General features: G+C 59.5%; 1 protein-coding gene across 2 annotated transcripts in view; it reads left to right on the plus strand.

Annotated features, from left to right (window-relative positions):
* The window catches only part of ITPR3 (inositol 1,4,5-trisphosphate receptor type 3), a 66,124-nt gene that overhangs the window by 26,964 nt on the left and 14,906 nt on the right, over window positions 1-24,254 (plus strand). For both annotated transcript variants that reach the window (XR_015554099.1, XM_004424259.3), the window contains exons 4-34: window positions 303-389; window positions 988-1,146; window positions 1,336-1,434; window positions 1,795-1,878; window positions 4,211-4,357; window positions 4,565-4,660; window positions 5,245-5,295; window positions 5,484-5,626; window positions 6,614-6,713; window positions 6,792-6,952; window positions 7,543-7,684; window positions 9,212-9,373; window positions 9,923-10,095; window positions 10,604-10,723; window positions 11,117-11,299; window positions 12,625-12,876; window positions 12,971-13,115; window positions 13,607-13,748; window positions 14,487-14,686; window positions 15,822-15,951; window positions 16,461-16,518; window positions 17,565-17,730; window positions 18,667-18,831; window positions 18,911-18,985; window positions 19,426-19,551; window positions 20,391-20,513; window positions 20,593-20,793; window positions 21,808-22,059; window positions 22,255-22,380; window positions 22,484-22,609; window positions 24,104-24,224. Coding sequence is in view for 1 of the 2 variants with exons in the window: in XM_004424259.3 (XP_004424316.1) it covers window positions 303-389; window positions 988-1,146; window positions 1,336-1,434; window positions 1,795-1,878; window positions 4,211-4,357; window positions 4,565-4,660; window positions 5,245-5,295; window positions 5,484-5,626; window positions 6,614-6,713; window positions 6,792-6,952; window positions 7,543-7,684; window positions 9,212-9,373; window positions 9,923-10,095; window positions 10,604-10,723; window positions 11,117-11,299; window positions 12,625-12,876; window positions 12,971-13,115; window positions 13,607-13,748; window positions 14,487-14,686; window positions 15,822-15,951; window positions 16,461-16,518; window positions 17,565-17,730; window positions 18,667-18,831; window positions 18,911-18,985; window positions 19,426-19,551; window positions 20,391-20,513; window positions 20,593-20,793; window positions 21,808-22,059; window positions 22,255-22,380; window positions 22,484-22,609; window positions 24,104-24,224 (4,315 nt within the window). In the remaining variant the exon portion in view is untranslated. The remainder of the gene's footprint in view (window positions 1-302; window positions 390-987; window positions 1,147-1,335; window positions 1,435-1,794; window positions 1,879-4,210; window positions 4,358-4,564; window positions 4,661-5,244; window positions 5,296-5,483; window positions 5,627-6,613; window positions 6,714-6,791; window positions 6,953-7,542; window positions 7,685-9,211; window positions 9,374-9,922; window positions 10,096-10,603; window positions 10,724-11,116; window positions 11,300-12,624; window positions 12,877-12,970; window positions 13,116-13,606; window positions 13,749-14,486; window positions 14,687-15,821; window positions 15,952-16,460; window positions 16,519-17,564; window positions 17,731-18,666; window positions 18,832-18,910; window positions 18,986-19,425; window positions 19,552-20,390; window positions 20,514-20,592; window positions 20,794-21,807; window positions 22,060-22,254; window positions 22,381-22,483; window positions 22,610-24,103; window positions 24,225-24,254) is intronic.

Genomic DNA, 24,254 nt, shown 5'->3' on the forward strand with positions numbered 1-24,254 from the left:
AGGGGGCCCGAAGGCCTGCAGGCCTGCCCCCTCCAGAGGGAGGCGGGGGGCAGGGGTGAGGGATCGGTTCCCTGGGCTGCATGCTGTACGACCTCGGGCTGCCTTCCACGCTCTGAGCCTCAGTCGCTCATCAGTAGTGGGAGGGGACAGGCTAGATGGCCTGAGAGTCACTGGGTGCAGTGCCAGGAGCTGTGTGTGTGTGTGTGTGCACATGTGTGCACGCACGTGCATGTGTGTGGGTGGAGCTGCGTCCCTCCAGGAGCAGGTCTCTACCCCACCTCCATCTCTGTGTGTCTGCGCAGCACGCGGCCCAGATGGAGCAGAAGCAGAATGACACGGAGAACAAGAAGGTGCATGGGGACGTCGTGAAGTACGGCAGTGTGATCCAGGTGAGGCCTGCCTTATCTCCCCCTGAAGAGGCCCAGGCTGGTGTTGGGGGTGAGGGGTGCCCGCTGACATGGCCTCTGGGGTGTGTGTCCCCAGTGGGTGGCTCCAGGACTGTCCCTGTGACTGCATAGCTGCTTCTGCGTGTGCCCCTTGCTGTGTGGCCTGAGTCGCTGTGCCCAGGGCTGTGCTTCAGCACGGTAGGCCCCAGCACAAATTCTGGAGCCACGTGGTCTGGGTTCACATCTTGGCTCTGCGATGTGGACTGTTACTTACTGTCCCCGTGCCTCTATTTCTCCATCTGCAAAATCAGGCCAGTGACAGTCCTTGCCTCTCGGTTGTTGTGAGATTACACGAGCTACTAGGTGGAAGGTATTTAGAACAGTGCTGGCTTCTGTTTTTGTGACTGCTGGGTGTGCGTGTTTGTGTGTGACGGTGCGTGTGGCTGCGTGTGTTTCAGTCTGCGTGTTTGTGTCTGTGTGTGTGACACTGTATGTGCATCCGGCTGTGAGCCAGGGTCCAGTGGCCCCCCCAGGGTGCCCCTCCCTGATGGGGGGCCTCCTGAGGCCCGGTGACCTCACCCGCGCCCCGCCTCACCCGCAGCTCCTGCACATGAAGAGCAACAAGTACCTGACGGTGAACAAGCGGCTGCCCGCCCTGCTGGAGAAGAACGCCATGCGGGTCACGCTGGACGCCACGGGCAACGAGGGCTCCTGGCTCTTCATCCAGCCCTTCTGGAAGCTGCGGAGCAACGGGGACAATGTGAGGCCAGGGCCGGGCTGGAGGGGCCTGGTACAGGTTGCAGGCCACAGCTCCAGAGGGGCTGCTGTAGGGTCTTTGACGTGGGGACTGGATGAGGTCAGGCCCGTTTCTTAGAGGGGCAGACTGAGACCGGAGAGAGGGCCTGGAGGCCTGGCCCTCCCCCCTCACCCTGCTCCACCTGTCCCCTAGGTGGTCGTGGGGGACAAGGTCATCCTGAATCCCGTCAACGCCGGGCAGCCTCTGCATGCCAGCAATTATGAGCTCAGTGACAACGCCGGCTGCAAGGAGGTGACGGGGGTGGGCCAGCCCTGCAGAGGAGGGGCGTCCACACACCCCTGCGGGGAGAGACACCCCCTCCCTACCAGGGTCTCTCCTCCAGTCCCATCTGGCCTGCTGGACAAACGGGGCCTCCCTGCTCCCCCATCTCCCACCTTCTGCCCCCTTTCTCCACCCCACAGGTGGCAGCCCCAGGGCAGCTGGGCTGGGGTCTGGGACCCCGGCTGGGAGAAGACACCCCTCCTCATGCTCTAATGGGGGCTGGGCTGGCCCTCCCCTCACCCGCTCTCCGGGCCTTCAGCACTGCCCCACTCCCCGGCGGTGGCGGTCGGGGGGCTGCCTGGCCTCACAGGTCTGTCCGCCCTTCCCCAGGTCAACTCGGTGAACTGCAGCACCAGCTGGAAGATCAACCTGTTCATGCAGTTCCGAGACCACCTGGAGGAGGTGTTGAAAGGGGTAAGGACTGGGAGCCTCCCCTCTGCCCCCTGCCTGCTGGCTGCCCAGCCCCGCCCTCACAGGTCCCCCTTCCTGCCTTCCCCCACCTACTGTGTACCCAGCTCTGCTCCGTCTGACCCTGCCCTCCATGCACCTCCTTCTCTGGCTCTGCACCCCCCTCCAGCCTCCCTCCAGCCCCACAGGCCCCCATTCACAGGCCCCAGCTGAACTAGAGCCCCCGTCCCCTAACCTTGGGGTGGGCCCAGATCCTTTGAGCACCCTGTCCCCTCCCCGACGGCTGCTCCTTGGAGCCTGGCCAGGCCTCCTGCCCTTTGCCCTGTGCCCTCTTGGGCAAGGATGTGAGCCTGCCGAGTCAGGGCCTGTGCCCTGGTCCAGACCTGCTGGCATGGTCGCTAAGACATAAGGGCTTGGCAGGTGGGGAGGGGACGAGCCTGCTGGGGGACAGGACTGCTGGGAAATGCCGCAGTAAGACTTTGGGAGGGACCAGAGCAGAGGGAGGAAGGAGGGCTGGAGAGACCAAAAGAGAAACCCCGAAACGTGGGGGGAGTGAGGAAAGTTCAGAGGTTCCTCAAGTGGGGCTGCAGGGCTCAGAACTAGCCTATTGGGGTGCAGGTGGCATGTGGAGGGGCAGATTTGGTGTAGCGAATAGGGTGGGGCTCCTCAGCCAAGGGAATCAGCAGGTACACCTGACCATGACACCTGTTAGAGGGACAGGTGACAGGGCCGAGAGCAGCCACCTCAGGAGCACCATGCGCACTTTGCCCACCCCTGCTCGGAAGCCTGCAGTGACTCCCTTTGCCCTTCTCCCCCAGCTGGGCTGCTCTGTCAGACTTCCCTGCGCCCTCAGGCTGCCTCAGCCCCTCGTGCTCCTCCTCCCCGCCAGCTCCCGGGCTGTTTCCTGTCCACTCATGCTCTGTGCAGAAGCCTTTCCCTCTCTTCCTTAAGCCTGCATATCATCCACACATCAATCAAGGCCCAGCCCATGTGCCACCTCCTCCCTGAAGCCTTCCCTGGTTACACATTCCAGCCTCTGTGTAACACTCAGAAAATGAAGCATTATTGGGCCAAACCCCATGATGCTGCCCAGCGTGGTTTCAGTGAATCTGTCGTGGCTCCCTGGTTAGATTCCAGGCAACTCAGAAGTGAGACTTGAGCGTACAAAGCCCCTTTTTTGGTCTCACCCAGCACTGCCCAGGTTCAGAAGTCAGTAGGTTCTGCCGTAGTAACTGATCCAATCTGTGTATGTTCATTCATTCATTCACTCACTCATGCATTCACTGCACAGATGTTGACTGAGTCCTCTGTGTCCAGCGCAGTGCAGGGAAGACAGAAAATGCCATTACTGATGATAATGGGAGCGCAGCCCTGCACTGAGAGCCTGCTGGGTGGCAGGGCGCTGCGGGAGGACGTGTGGTGGAGAGATGAGGGTGTGGGCTCTGGAGCTGCGGCACGCATTCTTGTCCAATTTGTCACTAGCTATGTGACCCTCGGCAGCGCACTTACCTTCTCTGTGTGCCTGAGTTTCTCCACCTGTAAAATGGGGATAATGATGTCTGTATCCAGAGCGTTAGTGCGAGGATTAGTGAGAAAGTTCATGTAAAGTGCTCGCACAGTGGCTGGCACGTGGGGAGTGTGCAGTGTTACTTCATTATATAAATTATAATCCTCATGATTTCTGCAAGGAGGTCCTAGTATTTTACAGAAGAGGAAACAGGCTCAGAGATGTTAAGGGGCTTCTCCAAGGTCACATGGTTTATAAGAGCAGAGCCAGGGTCCAAACTTGGTCTGTGTCCAAAGCTTCCGAGATGAACAGGCCGCAGTCCCTGCACTCCAGCTGCTCCAGGCCAGCGGAGAGCAAAAGAAATGGGCATGGTCTACCGGTATTCAGACGGAAAGGGCCCTGGGAGAGGTGCAGCCATGGGCCGGGGGAGACCACAGGAGGTGAGATCCCTCCGGCCCTCATGGAGGGGGTGACTTGAGATTGGCCTTTAGAGATCAGGTGGGGTTTATAGAGGTACAGATTGGGGAGGGAGGTGATCAAGGGCAGGTTCCAACAGGAGAAGGCCAGAGAAGGTTCCCGGGTAAGAGCATGTCCGCCCCAGCCTCTGGAGGTTCTGGATTTGGGTCTGGGCTGAGGGCTGTGGGTGGAGGACCTGGCCAAGGGGCCTGGTCCTGGCCGCCCTCTGGTGGGGCTCAGTGCGCATCTCACCCTCTGCTTGCCGGCTCTGGAAGGAGCAAGAGGGGCTGAGCCAGCTGCGCCTGCATTTCGGGCGGGTGGGGTGGCCTCGGGGAGGGTCCTTGTCCATCCTGAGCCCACGCCCGTCGCCCACAGGGAGACGTGGTGCGGCTGTTCCACGCGGAGCAGGAGAAGTTCCTGACGTGTGACGAGTACAAGGGCAAGCTGCAGGTGTTCCTGCGCACCACGCTGCGCCAGTCCGCCACCTCGGCCACCAGCTCCAATGCCCTCTGGGAGGTGGAGGTCAGAGCCCTGCTTCCGTGCCCAGGACCTGGCCCTTCTTGCCAGCCCTCCCTCTTCCCCTACCACCCCGGAGGGTGGGAGGGTGGGAGGTTGACCAAAGGGCCAGGGAGGGGCCAGGCGCCACCTACCCAGCCTCCAGTGCTCCCCTCCCCCAGGCCTCTCTAGGGTCTGAGCCTCCCCCTCCTGCCTCACCCCTGTACCCCCCAGGTGGTGCACCACGACCCCTGCCGTGGAGGAGCTGGCCACTGGAACGGCCTGTACCGCTTCAAGCATCTGGCCACCGGCAACTACCTGGCTGCTGAGGTGCGTGGGGGCATGGGCGTCCTGGAGCTCAGGCTGTGCGTGCACGTGGGCATGCACGAGCATGTGGGCCTGGTGCACGACTGCACACACAGACATGTGTCTGTGGGCCCTGGCTTATCTGCACTCATGCATTTATTTAACAAATATCAAATAAATGCGTGACTATAAATGAGCCTAATTGATATTACCGTGCCCCCACTCTGTGCCAGGAGCAATTCTAAGCACTAGGGGTCCAGCAGTGAGCAAAATTCCCAGCCCTTGTGAAACTTACATTCAACCTCCATGTCTGTCCGTGACGCACAGGCTTGTGTGTATTGGGGTCTTCATGTGTTTGGGTGTACGTGTGTGTGTGTGTGAGTTCATCTGTGGGCCTATGGAGAGGGGCCACGAAGGGCAGAACCTGGGGGCTCTCATTGGTGGCTCCTCTAGGAGTGACGTGGGTTTTGGGGCTGGGGTGGGCACCCCTGGGAGGGTGGGGGCTGCCTGCCCCCTCCCAGGGCCTTGTGTGTACCTTGTTTTGGGGTGCAGGTCACGTGGGCACAGCTTGGTGTCCAGTAGCTCCCTGATCTTGTATCTCTGTCCAGGAGAACCCCAGCTACAAGGGTGACGTCTCTGATCCCAAGGCAGCAGGAGTGGTGAGGACCATAGCAGGGCTCCAGGGCCTGGGGAAGAGTGACCATGAGCCGCTCGGGGGGTGGGTGGTTCCCACAAAAGCCTGGGAGGTGGGCTGGAGGGAGAAGGCCTCTCAGGTGGGATCCCGGGTGGTTTCAGGGGGCCTGAGAGGAGGGAGGGGCTCCTGCCTGAGCTGGGGTCCTCACCCCAGGGTGCCCAGGGCCGCACGGGTCGCCGGAACGCTGGGGAGAAGATCAAGTACCGCCTGGTGGCTGTGCCCCACGGCAATGACATTGCCTCCCTCTTCGAGCTGGACCCCACCACGCTGCAGAAAACCGACTCCTTCGTGCCCCGGTGGGTATGCGCCACCTGCCAGGGGGCTGGCCAGGGGTCCAGGCTGGGCCATCCTGTCTCTGGACTCCCTGTGTCCCCCACTCCTCTGTCCTCCTGAGGTCCTTTGGCCTCGGGACCTGCATGACCTGTCCCTCTGGGGATCTAGCTCTGAGGCCTGTAGGCAGCTGACCACCGTGGACGCCTGCCGTGGGCTGGCCCTGCGTTCTGCACGCTGCATGCTGCCGTCTGCTGGCTGCTCTATCAAAATGCCCTCCCTCCAGTGTTTTTTAGCAGCTGCTTGTCCCAGCTGGTGTGGGCGTGAGAGGCACAGGCTGCATGACAGTTTGTCCAGGGTACACTGAGTGGGGGGCTCGGCCCTGCCTGTTAAGGCCCCCTAACCCTGAGATTCTAGGATGAAACATCAAGAAACTTCCCGGGTGTCCCTCAGGCTTTCTCATTTACTAGTGTGTGACCTGGGCAGCTTACTCGATCACTTTGCCCCGATTTCCCCGCCTGTAAAGTGGGAATAGCAAGTCTGCCCATCAACAGGGCTGACGGAGGAATTAGTTGAGTCACTGTAGGCCTGTGACCCCTTACCTGAAACTCTTGGGCCAGATGCATTTGGAGCTTCATATTGTTTTTCATTTTGGAAAGGTAATTATATTTCATAATCACAGACATGAGTGTTTCTGCTGTGAAACCGACACGTATTGACACTGAATGGCATCGATGTAAACATCCCATGTTTACAAACAAGGCTTGGCTTGTGGAGCACTCTGGGTCTGGTGAGGGCGGGAAGGCACGTGGGCCTGGGGAAGCGCAGCTGTTAGCACGGGGCCTGGGGGCCGTGTCTGCTGGTCCCTGTTCTCTGGCTTGGGCTCCTCGCCTGGAGGGGACCAGTGCCGCTGTCCCACGGCTGCTGGTGTGGAGTCAGATGGACGGTGTGAAGCCATTGGGGGGACGCGCTCCGTGACACACTCCCGTGCCCTGCCCCCACCCCGCCTGCAGGAACTCGTATGTCCGGCTGCGGCACCTCTGCACCAACACATGGATCCAGAGCACCAACGTGCCCATCGACGTGGAGGAGGAGCGGCCCATCCGGCTCATGGTGCGGGCCACCGGGGTGGGGCCGGGCCGGGCTGGGCCCGAGCTGTCCCTCGGGCCCCGCTGACCTCTGTCCTTGCAGCTGGGCACCTGCCCCACCAAGGAGGACAAAGAGGCCTTCGCCATCGTGTCGGTGCCCGTGTCCGAGATCCGGGACCTGGACTTTGCCAACGACGCCAGCTCCATGCTGGCCAGCGCCGTGGAGAAACTCAACGAGGGCTTCATCAGCCAGAATGACCGCAGGTGGGCCGAGGGCCGTGTCCTCTGGGGTGTGCAGTTCATGAACGAGGAGTCAGAAAGGAGGAGCCAGGCAGGCTGCTGGGGCCGGGGAGACAGAGGTGGGGACTGGCCCCCGCCTCCCTGCTCACTCACTCCCAGAACTAAGCGCCTGACAGAGCCATCATTACCCCTGTTTTACTGGTGATGGGACTGAGGCTCAGAGAAGTTATGAGACTTGTCCAGGGTCACACAGCCAGTAAGTGGCAGAGTCGGGACGGAAATGCAGAGCCCTTCACACCAAACACCCCGGTTTGAGTCCTGTTGTTCCTTACCAGATTGGAGTATCCTGAGATTCTTTTGTCTTGGGGCACTTCAGAATCCAGGGTGGGGGGGCAAGGGGTGTGTTTTGAGAGCAGTTTGGGGTGAAGCTGGGGAGAGAATTTGAAGGCCGATGATGGGCTTTTTGCTTTGGACAGCAGGGCCGGCGGGTGACTTGATGTGAGCCGTGTTTGGGGAAGGGCTGGCTGCCCACGGGGGGCAGGTGATGGTGGGTCCTTGGGAGGGGTTCCCAGGGAAACCCCTCACACTCATAATCCCTGTGTCCCTTCCTGAAGATTTGTCATCCAGTTGCTGGAGGACCTGGTGTTCTTTGTCAGCGACGTCCCCAACAATGGGCAGAACGTGCTGGACATCATGGTCACCAAGCCCAACCGGGAACGGCAGAAGCTGATGAGGGAGCAGAACATCCTCAAACAGGTGCCTGTGCATGCGTGGGGGTGGAGGGCACGTCTGGGACCCACAGCGGCAGGCCTGGGGGAAGGAGCTGGGGACAGGGAACAGATGTCTTTTTCACGTGAGTTTGCCTTTTCCTGTCTCTAGTTGAGCTGCACTCTCCCTGCCGTTTTTCATCACCCATTTTAAAAAACCAATATTTATTGAGCACTTACCGTGTGCCGGGCCCTACCCTTAGTGCCCTACGTGTATTGATTCTTTTGATCCTCTTACCCGGGAGGAAACTGAGGCACACAGAGGCTGGAGTAACCTGACACGAGCATACAGCTGGGGAGCAGCAGGGCCAGGATTTGAACTCAGGATGTCGGGTCCAGAACTTGTGCTTTTTAAAACATTTTTTAATAAGTTTTTATTATGAAAATGTTCAAATATTGAGAAAGTCTTGAAAGAATAGTACCGTGAACACTACATCCTCTGCCTGAGTTCAGTTATTCCCATTTTGCCAGTTTGACTTTATATAACTCTACATCCATACATACATCCTTCCTTCCTTCCTTCCACGCATTTCAAAACGGGGCACACCTCACCCCTAAGCTTTTCAGCGTGCATCTCCTAATAAGGGCATTGTCTATATAACCACAGTGCCATCATCATACCTAAGAAAATTAGCAATAATATCCAATCCATATCAGATTGCTCTATCTTTCCCAAAAGGTCCTTTTATTTATTTTATTATTTTTTTTGTGAGGAAGACCAGCCCTGAGCTAACATCCATGCCAATCCTCCTCTTTTTGCTGAGGAAGACCAGCTCTGAGCTAACATCTATTGCCAATCCTCCTCCTTTTTTTTTCCCCCAAAGCCCCAGTAGATAGTTGTATGTCATAGTTGCACATCCTTCTAGTTGCTGTCTGTGGGACACGGCCTCAGCATGGCCGGAGAAGATGTGCGTTGGTGCGCGCCCGGGATCCGAACCCGGGCCGCCAGTAGTGGAGCGCACGCACTTAACCGCTAAGCCACGGGGCTGGCCCCACAAAAGGTCTTTTTAAAGCTTGTTTTTAGGTTTTCTCATTCCATTAGGTTCTGTCTCTTTGGTCTGTTCTGGAATAGTTTTTCACCCCCACCCCACCCCCCACCTTATTTCAGTTTTGTAATTCCATTACATTTTATTGATGAGGCTGGCCTGTGTCTCGTCTCTTAAGCTCTGGCCACGCCGGCCTGGCCTGCCTTTTCCCTTAGCCTCAGACCCCTGAGCTCGGCGACCCTCTGCCCTTCCCCCAGATGCTGAGCCAGGCCGAGGATCCGAGCTGGGATTAGAATTCATGTTGGGGAGAGTGGGCTGAGGCCAGTGTTGGGATTCCGGCCAGGAGTAGGGAGTGAGGGCTGGATCCGGGGCCGATGGTGGGTGGGCTGGGGCGGTAGCCCAGCGTAGAATCAGCTTGGGGTTGATGTCGGGGTGGCTTTGGGGCAGGGTCGGGGGGCTTAGGGTTCCTGGGATAATTAGGGGTGCAGGTAGGTGTGGGGCATCCCTCCTCATTCTCCCCGCTCCCGCAGATCTTTGGCATTCTGAAGGCCCCGTTCCGCGACAAGGGGGGTGAGGGCCCCCTGGTGCGGCTGGAGGAGTTGTCGGACCAGAAGAACGCCCCTTACCAGCACATGTTCCGCCTGTGCTACCGCGTGCTGCGGCATTCCCAGGAGGACTACCGCAAGAACCAGGTGGGCCGCCCGCCTGCTCACCCCGCCCGAGCCCTCCTGCCGTGTGCCCCACACACCTGCTCGCTGGCTCACCCACTCGCTCACTCCCTCGCTCACGCTTCACTTATTCAGCAAATATTTACTGAGGCACATATGTGTGCGGCCGATGTTAAGCCCTGGGGGTACAGTAGGGAACCAGACAGTAGGGCCGGCTTCAGGGTGCACAGCTTGGCTCCCGTACTCAGAAGGGCTGCTGGCTGGGTTTAATGCTCGCTGTTGCCATCTTTAAATTTTTACCCTTTGACCAAGGGTCCTGCTATTTCATTTTGCACTGGGCCCCACAAATCACGCAGCCAGTCCTGCCGAACAGACAAGGTCCCCGCCCATGGAGGTTTCGCTCTGGTAGGGAGACAGACCATGGGCTGAACCACCAGATTGCATAAACCCGCTCTTGCACCCTGCACTGGCTTCCTCTCCTGGACCCCTGCCTTTCTAGGGGCGGGGTCCCCCTCTTGGGGCCTGGAGGCAGTGTCCTGGGGCCCCCGTGACCCCCGGCCCGTGTGCCCCCAGGAGCACATCGCCAAGCAGTTCGGGATGATGCAGTCGCAGATCGGCTACGACATCCTGGCCGAGGACACCATCACCGCCCTGCTGCACAACAACCGCAAGCTGCTGGAGAAGCACATCACCAAGACCGAGGTGGAGACCTTCGTCAGCCTCGTGCGCAAGAACCGCGAGCCCAGGTGGGCCCGCCCCTCCCCTCCCCTCCCGCACCCCCCCTCCTCCCCCCACCCCTGCCCAGGGGATCAAGTCAGCCAGTGCTGGTTGTTAAAATATTGAAAGGCTTCTGCCTCTGTTGGTGAATTGCCGCCTCCCCAGCCCCTCCCTGGGCCCCCTCCCACACGGGCCCCAATCTGGCAACAAGAGGGTTGACTCCTGGTCTAGCAGGAGGCTCCAGACCCTTCTCCCGTGACAAAGTCCGTGCCTTTGTTGATCCAGTTGTTAAATATTTTGAATATCGCTCCCATCCTTGTGCCTCCTTTCCCGGACCCCCTGGACCCCTGTCTGGCCTCCCCTCTGCCCTAGGTGCTCATGGGTTGTCCCTTCCTGGGCAGCTTGGAGTCCTTCACACCCATCTCCAAGCTTTGGAGAGGGAGCTGGTGCTGCCAGCTGGGGAAGGAGGAGGGTGGGCTTTGTCCCCACCAGGTCAGCCTCTGAGCCCCCTCTCCCAACCTGCTGTCACCACCCCAGGTTCCTGGACTACCTCTCCGACCTGTGTGTGTCCAACCACATCGCCATCCCCGTCACCCAGGAGCTCATCTGCAAGTGTGTCCTGGACCCCAAGAACAGCGACATCCTCATCCAGACCGAGTAAGCCGGCTGCCCGTCTCCCACCCACAGCCGGGGCTCCACCCTGCCTGGCTTCCCAGCCTTCTTAGAGCTCGGGCCCCGTCTGGGTTCAGGCTAGAACTGGCAGCGTGCTCTCTGCAGATATGTACCCAGGGCCTGCCGTGTGCCCAGCTCTGTACAGCACTGTGGGGAGGAGGGGAGGGGCACAGAGGAAAATGAGCCATGGCCCCTGCCCCCGAGAAGCTCATGGTCTGTTTGGGGTCCAAGCTGGGGTGGGTCCCACACGGGAGGCAGCATGGGAGCCCAGCTCGGGAGGAGGTCTGTGTGGCCGGCCATGGTCAGGGAGGGCTCTGGGCGTGGGTGGAGTCCTGCCCTGGCCCCCCACTCCCTGTGATGGGTGGCGTTGGTCTGCAGGCTTCGGCCGGTGAAGGAGATGGCCCAGTCCCACGAGTACCTGAGCATCGAGTACTCAGAGGAGGAGGTGTGGCTCACGTGGACTGACAGGAACAACGAGCACCACGAGAAGAGCGTGAGGCAGCTGGCCCAGGAGGCGCGGGCGGGCAATGCCCACGACGAGAACGTGCTCAGCTACTACAGGTGCCCTGGCCCTAGCTCCGTCCCCTCCTCAGTGCTTCCCGTGCCCTCGACCTCTCAGCAGGCCTCAGCCAGTCCTGCCAGGGCTGAGCTCCAACAGCTTCAACTGGGGCCCTGCCTCCATCGCCTGCAGTGCGGCCTCTACCAGGGAGGCCAAGGGAAGGCCGACTCAGGAGTCCGAGGAGCACTGGTTGGCCTTGAGGCCGGGCTCAGCACAGTGACCAGGCCTGAAAGACGCCCAAACCTGGCTCCAGACATATCTATTTAAAAATAAGAGTACTAGATAACACTTATGAGGTGCTCACTCTACACCAGGCCCTATTCAAAGCACTTCACCCGATCACTCATTTAAGCCTCACGACCACCCCGGGAGGTAGGGACTATCATTACCCTCATTGTAAAGTTGGGGAGACAGGCACAGAGAGGTGCAGGAACTTGCTCAACGTTACACAGCCGTAAGTGGTGACCCACAGTTCATACCCAGGCCATCTGGCTCCGAAGCCCACAGTTAGTAACTCAGGGCTCTGAGGAGGAAGCAGAGGGCGTGATGTCACCAGGGCTGAACAAGGCTTCCTCCAGTCCTCCTTTCTTTCTTTTTCTCTGAGGAAGATCAGCCCGGAGCTAACATCCATGCTAATCCTGCTCTTTTTGCTGAGGAAGACTGGCTCTGAGCTAACATCTATTGCCCATTCTCCTCCTTTTTTCTTTTTTCCCCAAAGCCCCAGGAGATAGTTGTCTGTCATAGTTGCACATCCTTCTAGTTACTGCATGTGGGACGTGGCCTCAGCATGGCCGGAGAAGATGTGAGTCGGTGCACGCCCGGGATCCGAACCCGGGCCGCCAGTAGCAGAGCGTGCGCGCTTAACCGCTAAGCCACGGGGCCGGCCCCCAGTCCTCCTTTCTGTAGCGCTTCCATCGCGGTCTCGCACCTCCACCAGCTGCTCACCCTCCCCCCCTCTCTCCCCGTCTTGCCTTCACCCTCCCTGCCCTGCCTTCATCCTCCCTGCCCGAGGCTGGCTCCATCACCACCCTCCTCTCCACTCCTCTCCCAGCCGTCCCTCTTCCCATGAAGACCTGGCCTGGATGCGCCAGAAAGGGTTTTCCTCCTTAGCCAGGAGCGGGGAGATTTGCCAGTCCTCACAATTCCAGGCTGTTGTTCCTTTCACCTCTCTTACTCAGAATTGGGTCCTTTCTGTTATGTGGCTGGTGCTGGGTTTAACTTAAGTCCCTTTGCCACTTTCTTGAGTCCTCGACAAGCCCAGGCCCAAGTGCTAGCAGCCCTCGCGAGCCCCCGCCTGCCGTGTCCTCACATCCTCCCTGCCCTGCAGGTACCAGCTGAAGCTCTTTGCCCGCATGTGCCTGGACCGGCAGTACCTGGCCATCGACGAGATCTCCCAGCAGCTGGGCGTCGACCTGATCTTCCTGTGCATGGCGGACGAGATGCTGCCCTTTGACCTGCGTGCCTCCTTCTGCCACCTGATGCTGCATGTGCACGTGGACCGCGACCCCCAGGAGCTGGTCACGCCCGTCAAGTTCGCCCGCCTCTGGACTGAGATCCCCACGGCCATCACCATCAAGGAGTGAGAGGGGTGGGGGGTGGGGGGTGGGGGAGCCTGGCAAGGCTGGGATGGGAGGGTCTCAGGGACCCTCACACCTCCTCGCCTCTACCCCCAGCTATGATTCCAACCTCAACGCCTCCCGAGACGACAAGAAGAACAAGTTTGCCAGTACCATGGAGTTCGTGGAGGACTACCTCAACAATGTGGTCAGCGAGGCCGTGCCCTTCGCCAATGAGGAGAAAAACAAGCTCACCTTCGAGGTGGGCTGGGGGGCGCCAGGTGCTGGGGCTCAGCCGGGCTCTGGCTTGTCCCCTCCCTGGGCCTCAGTCACCCGTAGGGGTGGGTTGTGGGATCCATGACCTCCCTTCCCTCAGTGCCCCCAGCTAGTGCAGGGGGACAGCAGAGACTGCTGGGATTTCTCCTGGTGCCTGGGAGAGGCTGCCCCAGCCCCTTGCCCACTCACCAGGTCAGCCTGGGGCTGAGTCACAGGATCCTGGCAGGACTCTCCCACCTCCCACCTCCTGCATTTCTGCCGTATTTCCCCAATGGTGGCCTCCTTTGCAGGCCTGTCTTCCTCAGTAACCCCCTAGGGTGGGGCTGCCCTTGTCTGAGACCCTTGGTTCCTAGTCCGCCAAGCCCACCCTCCCAGAGGTCTCGCCTTTCCCCAGCTTAGCCCCGGTTTCCTGTCTTGGCCCCGCCCATCACGTGTTGGCCCCGCCCACACTCACCTAAGCCCCGCCCCCTCCCGCAGGTGGTCAGCCTGGCGCACAATCTCATCTACTTCGGCTTCTACAGCTTCAGCGAGCTGCTGCGGCTCACGCGCACGCTGCTCGGCATCATTGACTGTGTGCAGGGTCCCCCTGCCATGCTGCAGGCCTATGAGGACCCAGGCGGTGAGGCTCTGCCGGGCCCAGGCCCTCCACCACCTGCCCTGGGGGGCCTCAGTCCCCTCCTAGAGCGGGTAGTCCTCTCTGATCAACCCCCCTGTGCAGCCTGCCTCCTGCCTCTGCTGTAAGGGCGTGTCTTTCCGCTCAATTCCCCTCCAACCTCCGTTATATGAGACGGGCCCCTGCCCAGACGCTGTGGAGACCCCGGGTCTGGGCGAGTTGTCTTCCAACACATCTTGGTCTTGAGGGGCGATGATGATGGAGGAGGGGAGACACAGGGCCTGTCTGGAGAGCTTCTAGTCAGATGGGGGACACAGCCCTGCCCTTGAAGGGTGTGAGGAGGAAGGGGGCAATCTGAGGGATGGGCCACCAGGGACATCCTCAGGGATTGCCCTCAGGGACACCCTTAGGCAGCATAAGCTCATCTAAACAAGAAGTGCATTAGAGACTGACACCTGGTGTTTGGTGCTCCCCACACTGTTCCCTCAGTCCCCATGCTCTGTAGCAGCTCTCGTGATTTCCCACATGAGAATTCTCACTGATCTCCTCACACAGTTCACCTTTGCCCTGGTCCTCCCTTCTTTTCCCGGATTTCGCTTAAAGCTCACCTCCCCCAGGAAGCCTTCCTGGGTTAGCCTTGCCCCTTCCTTAGCGTGGCTTTGCCCTGCAGCTGACAGAGACAGAGTTAGACCGGGAGTCCTGCTGTGCACCCTCTGTGACCCCCTCCTGCTCCCCGCTCTGCAGGCAAGAACGTGCGGCGCTCCATCCAGGGCGTGGGCCACATGATGTCCACCATGGTGCTGAGCCGCAAGCAGTCTGTCTTTGGCGCCCCCAGCCTGTCTGCCGGGGCCGGCGCCGCTGAGCCGCTGGACAGGAGCAAGTTCGAGGAGAATGAAGACATCGTGGTGATGGAGACCAAGCTGAAGATCCTGGAAATCCTGCAGGTGGCTGGGCCGGGTCCGTGGAGGGAGGTGTTGGGGATAGGACGGGAGAGTGGGGGCAGGTACGGGGAGGTTGGGCCTCAGATCACAGAATCTGGTACTGGAAGGCTCCACGATGATCGGCTGTCTAGCCCAGTGGTTCTCAAAGTGTGGTCCCCGGACCAGCAGCATCAGCCTCACCTGGGAACTTAGAAATGATCGTTCTCGGGCCCCACCCAAGTCCTACAGATCAGAAACACTGGAGGTGGGCGCCCCGTCTGTGCTGTGGCAGCCCTCCTGGTGATGTGTTGGGCACTGGAGTCTAGCTCTGTTCTCCCATTGTATGGGTGAGGAAAGTAAAAGCGGCGAGGGGACGTTCCCCCGGTCGCAGAAAACCTTTGAAGCAGAGCCCCCAGAGGCAGATAGTCATCCCTGTTCTGAGTCTCGTCTCAGAGACTCAGCCCCCCTCAGAAGGGGCTGGTAGGGTCCTGGGAGGGATAAGGACCCTCGCTCCTGCCTTGCTGCCGGCAGAGGACGGGGAAGGGTAATGCAGTGACCTCCATGGGGACCCAGTCTAGGCAGGGCCTGTTCAGGACAGTCAGAGGATGGGGCTTCTGACTCATGCTGGGGCCTTCCAGATCTGAGTCCTGGGTGTGTCCAGAGGCTCTGCGCCCCATGAGGGTAGAGGCCAGTCAAGAGTGTCTGCAGACGCTGTGTCTGCACCCCACACCCCACTCTCCTCCCTCATAGTCCTCGGTCCCCCTCCCCTGGGGAGCCCCCGGGTCTGTTTGGCCAAGCAGGATAGGAGGATAAGGGTTGGCCTTTGGACCTGGGGAGGTTCATTCCCTTTCCTGTCAGCGTCCAGCCTGGGAAAGAGGGACTGAGTGGAGTGGGCTGGGAGGGGGGTCTCTGCCTCATTCTGGGAGGAGGCGCCATCCCCCATCACTGGGACAGGAGCTGGGGAGAGGGCACCCCGGACCTCCATGGGGAGAGGAGTCTTGATTTTTTTGGTTGTGAGGTCCTGGGGCATCCCTGAACGTCTGTGCTGAGGCCTCCGACTGCTGGAGCTTGTTCAGGGTACCACCTCGCCCCTCCTGGAGCAGGATAGGCCCCCTGACCCCTGGCTGGTCCTCACCCCATCCTCTCCCCGCTCCTCCAGTTCATCCTCAACGTCCGCCTGGATTACCGCATCTCCTACCTGCTGTCTGTCTTCAAGAAGGAGTTTGTGGAGGTTTTCCCCATGCAGGACAGCGGGGCCGACGGCACAGCCCCCGCCTTCGACTCCACCAGTGAGCCCCCGCCCCTGTCCTCAGGCCCAGGGACACACAGCAGTGGGGTGGAGCCTGGGGGACCCCTCAGGGCAGCTCTCCAGCCCTGGCCACGTTTCCAATCTGCAAGGCCTTTCCTCTATTTAATTGCCACGGGGGTGGGGGGCGGGGAGGACAGGCAGGGATCATTTCCTCCATTTCCTAAATGGGGAAACTGAGGCCCATAGAGGAGGACCTTGCCCAAGGTCACAGCCAGTCAGAGGCTGAGCCAGACCAGGACCTGAGTCTCCTGACCCCCAGCCTGGAACTCTGCTTGCCCTGACACTGCCTTCAAGGCAGTGGGGCTGCTCTGGTCCCTGCCCTGGTTGGTCCCACTTCCACTCCAGGAAGGGGTGGGCAGAGGGGCTGCCACAAACCAGTGTGGGGAAGGGGTGGTTTGAGCGACTCCCTGCTCCTCACCCCTGTGCTCCCCAACTTGCCTGCACATGGACCTGCCACCTCCCCCGTCTGGCCCCTCTTTCTCCCCACAGCTGCCAACATGAACCTGGATCGCATCGGGGAGCAGGCAGAGGCCATGTTTGGAGTGGGGTGAGGCCTGGGTTGAGGTGGGGGGTTGTGTGTGGGGTTGGGTGGTGATGCTGGCACAGGCTCGTGACCCCATCTTGGGGTGGTCTGGGTTTCCCAAGCCTGGGGCTGGCCTCTCCCTCTATCATTCCCCCTGTAGCCCCTCACCAGGCTCTGGGGCAGGGGTCCCCCTGGCTTTGTGCTCTGACCCTCCCTTGCCTGTCTGGCCCCAATGTCATCCTGGTCATTCCCCTGCCTCCACTCAGGGCCGTTGTGCCTTTTTCTGCATCGAGACTTGTCCAGGCCACTGTAAGGAGATCCCCCTGTCCCACAGCAGGGAGGAGGGGTGGGGGGTATGCAGCCTGCTCTACAGAGGGCTGGAGTTGGGGGTCTGCCAGGAGTCAGGGGCTCTTAACCATTTCTAGATGCCCTTGGCGTCTAGTGAAGCCTTTGCACCCCTTCTCAGAATGACGTTTTTAAATTCATAAAATAAAGCACATAAAGTTACAAAGAAAACCAATCGCATTGAGATACAGTTATCACAATATTGAAGAAAACAAATCGGAAGTGACAGTTACATGTGTGTCTCTTTATTCACACATTAAATAACGAGCTGTGCCCAAGGTGTCATTGGTACCATTACTTCCGAGTAGTGATGAGTGTAAACGATGTTTCGAGATTTCTGTCCCAGCTCTGAGGTGATGGGAAAACTGAATTTTATTGGTGACAAAGTCACAGGTAACTGCTCACTTTTTTCATTGAAGGAAATGTTCCAGTTTGGTTAGAGGTTGGTAAGATAAAGATGCAGTCCTTTCCCCATCTCTGTTCGTGGCCTCAACTTCTATCCGTGAATCCCTTTGTGGGGGGCCGTGGATCCCATATTAAGAGTCTCTGCTTCAGTTGCTTAATCAGGGGATTCCCGCGGGACCTCAGGGGATGTGGGGATCCCTTGGGGGGCTCAGGGCAGATATGACACTGCAGCTGCTAGTGCGTGGCAGGGAGCATGCTTGTCCCCTTGGATGGCAGGGAGCGTGCCAAGCGTGCCCCCCGGCCCTGTGATTGTGCTGCAGGAAGACCAGCAGCATGCTGGAGGTGGACGACGAGGGCGGCCGCATGTTCCTGCGCGTGCTCATCCACCTCACCATGCACGACTACGCGCCGCTCGTCTCGGGCGCCCTGCAGCTGCTCTTCAAGCACTTCAGCCAGCGCCAGGAGGCCGTGCACACCTTCAAGCAGGTGCCGCCCCCGCCTGAGCACCCCGGCCCGCGGGGGCGCGGGGGAGGCCCAAGGGGGCTTCCTGGGGCTGCCCTGGCCACGCACTGGCCTGCGCTGGGCACTGGGGGTGAACGGTGATGGAGGAGCTCACAGCCCGGGGGGAGCTGAGATGCACATTTGGGGTTCTTGGCTTTGCTGAGCTCCTTAAAGGTGGGGGCCGAGTCTTGGCCTGAAGGCCTGTCGTTTCATACTCTGTGGACAGCACTGACAGGTCGCAAACTCAATCACATGCACCTTTGCTGAGGCCCTAAGTCACGCCTGGCATGCGGTCAGCCCTCACGAAGGTGACTGGTCTTGTTACCGTGATGGCACGGGGTCTCGACAGCTCCCTGGGGAATGGGCCTGGCACTTCACGAGTGCTTGCTGTGTCCCAGGCACTGAGCATTGGGCTTGCGTGCACGGACTTCTCACAGCAGCCCTGACCACGTGGTTACTACTCTCATTCCTCTTTTACAGAGAGGGAAATCGAGGCCCAGGGAGGTTTCCTCCCTTACCCACTGACCCAGAGCGGGTAAGGGGGGAGTCAGGGTTCAGGTCCCTCTTCAGCCAGCATTCAGTGACGCCACTGTGCTTTGCCCTGCCCTGTTCAGAGTCCAAGTGAACAAGTGACATGCCATAGCAGCATGTGACACGAGTCAGTGAGCAACTGAAGCCAGGCGACAAGGCAGCTCATGACAGGGAGTGCAGGGAGGCCTGTGGTCATCAGGGAAGGCTTCCTGGAGGCAATGGACTTATGGCAGTGGACTTACTGAGTAGGATTTGGCTCAGTGGAGAGGAATGGTGGTGGAGTGGAGACGCCAGGAGCAGAGGCCCGGAACAGGGAGGGCACTGGGCGTCTATGAGGCAGTGGACCTGGGAGTGCCCGTCTCCCCAGGCAAGCCCATCCTCGACCTCCAGGTGCAGCTGCTGATCTCGGCCCAGGACGTGGAGAACTACAAGGTGATCAAGTCGGAGCTGGACCGGCTGCGGACCATGGTGGAGAAGTCGGAGCTGTGGGTGGACAAGAAGGGCAGCGGCAAGGGCGAGGAGGCGGAGGCGGGCGCCGCCAAGGACAAGAAGGAGGTGAGCGGGCTGGCAGGGAGCTGGGATGGGGCCCCCGCGAGGGCTGGGCCCGGCTGACCCCGACCCCCTGTGCCCCCAGCGGCCCACGGACGAGGAAGGCTTCCTGCACCTGCCTGGGGAGAAGAGCAGTGAGAACTACCAGATCGTCAAGGGCGTGAGTGGCGGGTCCTCAGGGACGGGGTCTGCGGGCCTGCTGCCCTGGAGGCTCCGGGCCTGGCCTCTTCTGACTCCCTGCTCTGCCGGCCACTGGTCCTCAAAACAGACATCTCCCAGCTTTTCCTGCACATTAAAAACAACCCTGCCAAGGTCCAGATGGAATTATTTTAGAGCTGTGGGAATTTAATGAAATTCCATTCCACAGTCATCTTGTTCTACTTACTTTTATGGGTGGAATGGGGTTTTTAGTGCTTCCCTGCCTTGTGATGATCCGATTCAGCGGCCATGGCCTCCTTCCCCCTTCCTGGCCCTGGTGTGAGCTGGGACTCGGCTGTGGTGGGCAGGGGACTCTGACTAGCCGGGACTCTGACCAGGCCCGGGTGGAGGGGCAGCTTGAGGAGGAGGAAGGGGCTCTGGGCTCATCCTCCCCACCCCCAGATCCTGGAGCGGCTGAACAAGATGTGCGGCGTCGGGGAGCAGATGAGGAAGAAGCAGCAGCGGCTGCTCAAGAACATGGATGCCCACAAGGTCATGCTGGACCTGCTGCAGATCCCCTACGACAAGGTGACCCCTGACTTCTGACCTCTGACCCCCCAGGGCAGCTTCACCCTGAACCTTGACCCGACCCAAACCACACACTAACCCCTAATGCTGACCTAACCCAGCTTTACCCTGACCTTTTACCCTGACCTGTCCTCAGCACACCTTGACCCCTGAATCCAGTCTTAGTATCATCTCAACCTTTGACCCTCTGCTTCTCATCCTGATCCACTTTGACCTTGATTTGACCCCAGCCTCACCCTGATTCTTGACCCTGACCCCAGCTTCTGTCTCCCTCTCTGGTCTAATCCTGATAATCTCGGCTTCATTTTAAGCTTTGACTCTCAGCCTCCTTTGTTTTGACCTATGTTGACCCTAAACTGACCCCAGCCTCTCCATGACCCATGATATCAACTCTGGCCTCATTCTGACCCCTGACTTTGATTCTTTGCCATAGCCTCACCCTGACCTCTTCCCGGACCTGTCCCCAGGCCCACCCTGGCCCCTGACTCCAAATTTACCTCATCTCAAACTTTGACCCTCCACCTCTCACCTTGCCTGACCTTGATCTTCCTATGTCCCAAGCCTCACCCTGACTCCTGACCCTGACACCACCCCAATGTTCACGTGACCCTGACCCTTAGCCTTGCTTCCCCACTCCGGCCTCATCTCCACCTCTGACCCTCAGCCCCTCACACATTCCATATCCTGACCTGGAGGCCCAACTCTCACCTTGAACCCGGCCTCCTTAGGGTCCCAATCCCAAGCCCTGAGCCACCCCCACACCTGTCCGGGCTCAGGCCCCAGACCCGGCCTCGCCTTCCCCGTGTGGTGGCCCAGCACCCTCTCCCCTCTTTGCCCAGGGCGATGCCAAGATGATGGAGATCCTGCGCTACACTCACCAGTTCCTGCAGAAGTTCTGCGCAGGGAACCCCGGCAACCAGGCCCTGCTGCACAAGCACCTGCACCTCTTCCTCACGCCGGGGGTGAGGGCGCCTGGTGGGGCAGCTGGGCGGGGCAGGGCCTGGCCCCGCCCCCTTCCTGACCGACCCCGCCCACCCGCAGCTCCTGGAGGCGGAGACCATGCAGCACATCTTCCTGAACAACTACCAGCTGTGCTCCGAGATCAGCGAGCCCGTGCTGCAGCACTTCGTGCACCTGCTGGCCACCCACGGGCGCCACGTGCAGTACCTGGACTTCCTGCACACCGTCATCAAGGCCGAGGGCAAGTACGTCAAGAAGTGCCAGGACATGGTCATGACTGAGGTGAGGGCGGGGCCGGGGCACACGGGGACTCGGGCGGCGGGCCCCAGAGTTAGGGAAGTCAGTCGTGGATCACAAAAGGAGCACTGAGGTGCTGGACTGTGGAGAGGGCACAGAGGGAGGACGGAGAGCACAGAGGCAGGTCTCGTGGAACTCAGGCTGCGGGCCTCACAGAACTCAAGTAGGGGCCCAATAGAACTTAGGCGCCTCGTAGAGCTCAGATAACAGGCCTGAAAAAATTCCGACACTCATTCCTTCATTTATCACTTATTTAAAAATCATGACGCGCCTGCTGTGTGTCAGGGACCACGGATACCCGGGGAGCTGTCGCGTGTAAGCTCGGGGGGCGGGGTTAGGGCCCACGTCCTTTGTGCTCACTGCGGGCCCAGCATCTGGCACATAGTAGGTACTCAGTAAACACCTAAGTGAAGGATGAAGGGCTGAGTCTGAATCTGGAACAGACGTGGTCTCCGCCCTTGAGCGTCTTAAGGGGTGGAGGGTGGGGGAGAACGGCGCGACCACTAAAGAGAGATGAGGGCCCTAATAACCGAGCCCCCCTGTGCGGGAAGTGCTGAGCGATGTGAATTACTAAGTGCTAGTTTTATATTACTGTGAATAACATAATCGCTGACATGAGACAGATGCAGGGTGTGCTCTGGGAGGGTTTAAATTACACGCTGTGGGAGCATAGGGGAGGGAGGGGGTGAACCGGGCGGGGGTGGATTAGAAAGGCCTTCCTGGAGGAGGCGCCTCTGAGACAAGCCCAAGTGGGATTTCTTTGCTTTGGGGAGGAGGGAACACTTTCTGGGTCCAAGGTCTCTGATGGCAGAGGGCCTGAGACATCAGCCTAGGGCTCTGAGGGCCAGGGGACCCCAAAACTCAGGCAGGGAGAGTTTTCCTGAGTGTCAGCAACGGCTGGGGTCAGAGTCGCAATCTCTCCTGGTAAACGCAGGAGATGGTGGGGCCCAGGGCCTGCTGGACCGAGGGGCTCTGATGCGTGCCCTCTCCTGCCCACAGCTGACCAACGCAGGTGACGACGTGGTCGTGTTCTACAACGACAAGGCCTCGCTGGCCCACCTGCTCGACATGATGAAGGCCGCCCGGGACGGCGTGGAGGACCACAGCCCCCTCATGTACCACATCTCCCTGGTGGACCTGCTGGCCGCCTGTGCCGAGGGCAAGAACGTCTACACGGAGATCAAGTGCACGTCCCTGCTGCCCCTGGAGGACGTGGTGTCAGTGGTGACACACGAGGACTGCATCACCGAGGTGGGCCCTGGGTGTCCTTGTGGGGACACTGGGGACTGGCTGGGGCATGGACAGGAAGTAGAGGCGTGGGGAGGGTGGTGGGGGTGTGGGCCGAGGAGCAGCCAGCAGGTCCGGGAGGGATAGGGGAAGTGCAGAGAGAGCGAGCCTGGGACGGTGGCCCTGCTCGTGCCCTGACCTCCCGGCCCGGCCGCCCAGGTGAAAATGGCCTACGTGAACTTCGTGAACCACTGCTACGTGGACACGGAGGTGGAGATGAAGGAGATCTACACCAGCAACCACATCTGGACGCTCTTCGAGAGCTTCACCCTCGACATGGCTCGGGTCCGTCCCCGTGGGCGTGTGGGCCTGCAGGCAGACCGTGGTGGGCAGGGTCGCGGTGGGGGCGCAGGTGTCGGACGCCCCCTGGCATCTCTCTCCTCCCCAGGTCTGCAGTAAGCGTGAGAAGCGCCTGGCAGACCCCGCCCTGGAGAAGTACGTGCTGACCGTCGTGCTGGACACCATCAGCGCCTTCTTCAGCTCCCCGTTCTCCGAGAACAGCACCTCCCTGCAGGTGAGCTTCGCCCGCCCCGCAGCTTCTGTGCAGGGAAGGGGATCTCAGAACATACACTCTGGGCCGGCCCTGTGGCTTGGTGGTTAAGTGCGCGCGCTGCAATGCTGGTGGCCCAGGTTCGGATCCCGGGTGCACATCGAGGCACCACTTCTCCGTCCATCCTGAGGCCGAGGCCCACATACAGCAACTAGAAGGATGTGCAGCTATGACATACAACTATCTACTGGGGCTTTGGGGGGAAAAAATTAAATAAATAAAATCTTAAAAAAAAAAAAAAAAAAAAAGAACATACACTCATATTTGCTTATAGTGCACAAAGATACAGCAGAAGGACGTACGAGTGTATTAGTAATCTGTGCTGTGTAGCAAATTACCCCCAAATTTAGCAGTTTATAACAACAAACGTTTTACCTCTCAGTTTCTGTGGGTCGGGAATTCTAGGGGGAACTGTACCATAGAACAGGAATTCCTGAATTCACTTGGTGTGAGGGATCCTGGGGGGCAGGGGGCGCCGCACAGCACTCGCTCACCAAGACAAGGTGGGCGTGCCTGCCGCAATGGCCGGCAGAGCCAAGGCGGTCACCAGGAGAGTCTGACGCTCCGAGATCTTTGGTGTTGGCTGGTTGACCATGGTGACCATGGCGTTGGCTAGTTGACCATGTGTCCCTAGAGCTGAAATAGGTAGACAGCCTTCTGACGTCTTTCTTACCTGTATGAGCAGAAGCACTCCAGGCTGGTCACGGGAGAGTCTTAACCCCTCAGTCGGTTCCCAGATCCCCAGACTTGAGCCAGTTCACAGCCCCCGAGCCCTTTGGATGAAAGAGCCAGGTTTCGTTGAGGAAGGAGCTGCTTTACCACCTAAATCATAAAGATACACTAGAAACCAATGAAAGGGGCTACCTGTAGGTAGAGGGGCTGGGGCTAGAGTGGGGATGGGGCTTCTGAGAGTGGTAAATAATGTCGGTCCCACTCTCCCAGCAAGGGTGGGTTTATCTTAACACACGTGTGTTTGGCCCCAGGACCCCTTTGGGACTATGGGACGCTGGTAATTTATGTCCACTTTCCCCACCTCATCGGCCCCAGGGCAGAGTGTGGAAGAATAGGGGTGATGGGATCAAGGGTTGGGGTGAGACTTCTCAAAGTATGCCTTTTGATAACCTTTTGGTTTTTGAACTATGTAAATATATCACATTTTCACATTAATTTATTTAAAAATTTTTTTAAACAAAGAAAAGGGTCAGCAATAGGGCTCTAAGCCCCAGGCCTGGATCTTGGGGAGTTCTCACAGGGCTGCTGTGTACAGTTGGGCAGGTTGTGCACTGCTGAGAGGAAAGGGGGTGCCTTTTTCCAACTGGCACAGAGGCACATGGTAGCTGTTGGAGGCCCTGTCCCTCCACCCATGCCCATGCTCAGTGGGCCCTGGGCCCTGGGCCTGGGGCTGCCCAGTGTGGAGGGTGGGCCAGGCTGCAGTGGCAGGTGTGTGGCCTCTTGCAGACGCACCAGACGATCGTGGTGCAGCTGCTGCAGTCCACCACGCGGCTGCTCGAGTGCCCCTGGCTGCAGCAGCAGCACAAGGGCTCCGTGGAGGCCTGCATCCGGACCCTCGCCATGGTGGGTGAGTGAGCCAGGTGGGTGAGTGGTTGGC

Source organism: Ceratotherium simum, chromosome 13, assembly GCF_057802395.1.
Source record: "Ceratotherium simum simum isolate JZ-2026a chromosome 13, ASM5780239v1, whole genome shotgun sequence".
In the NCBI taxonomy this organism is placed as follows: domain Eukaryota; kingdom Metazoa; phylum Chordata; class Mammalia; order Perissodactyla; family Rhinocerotidae; genus Ceratotherium; species Ceratotherium simum.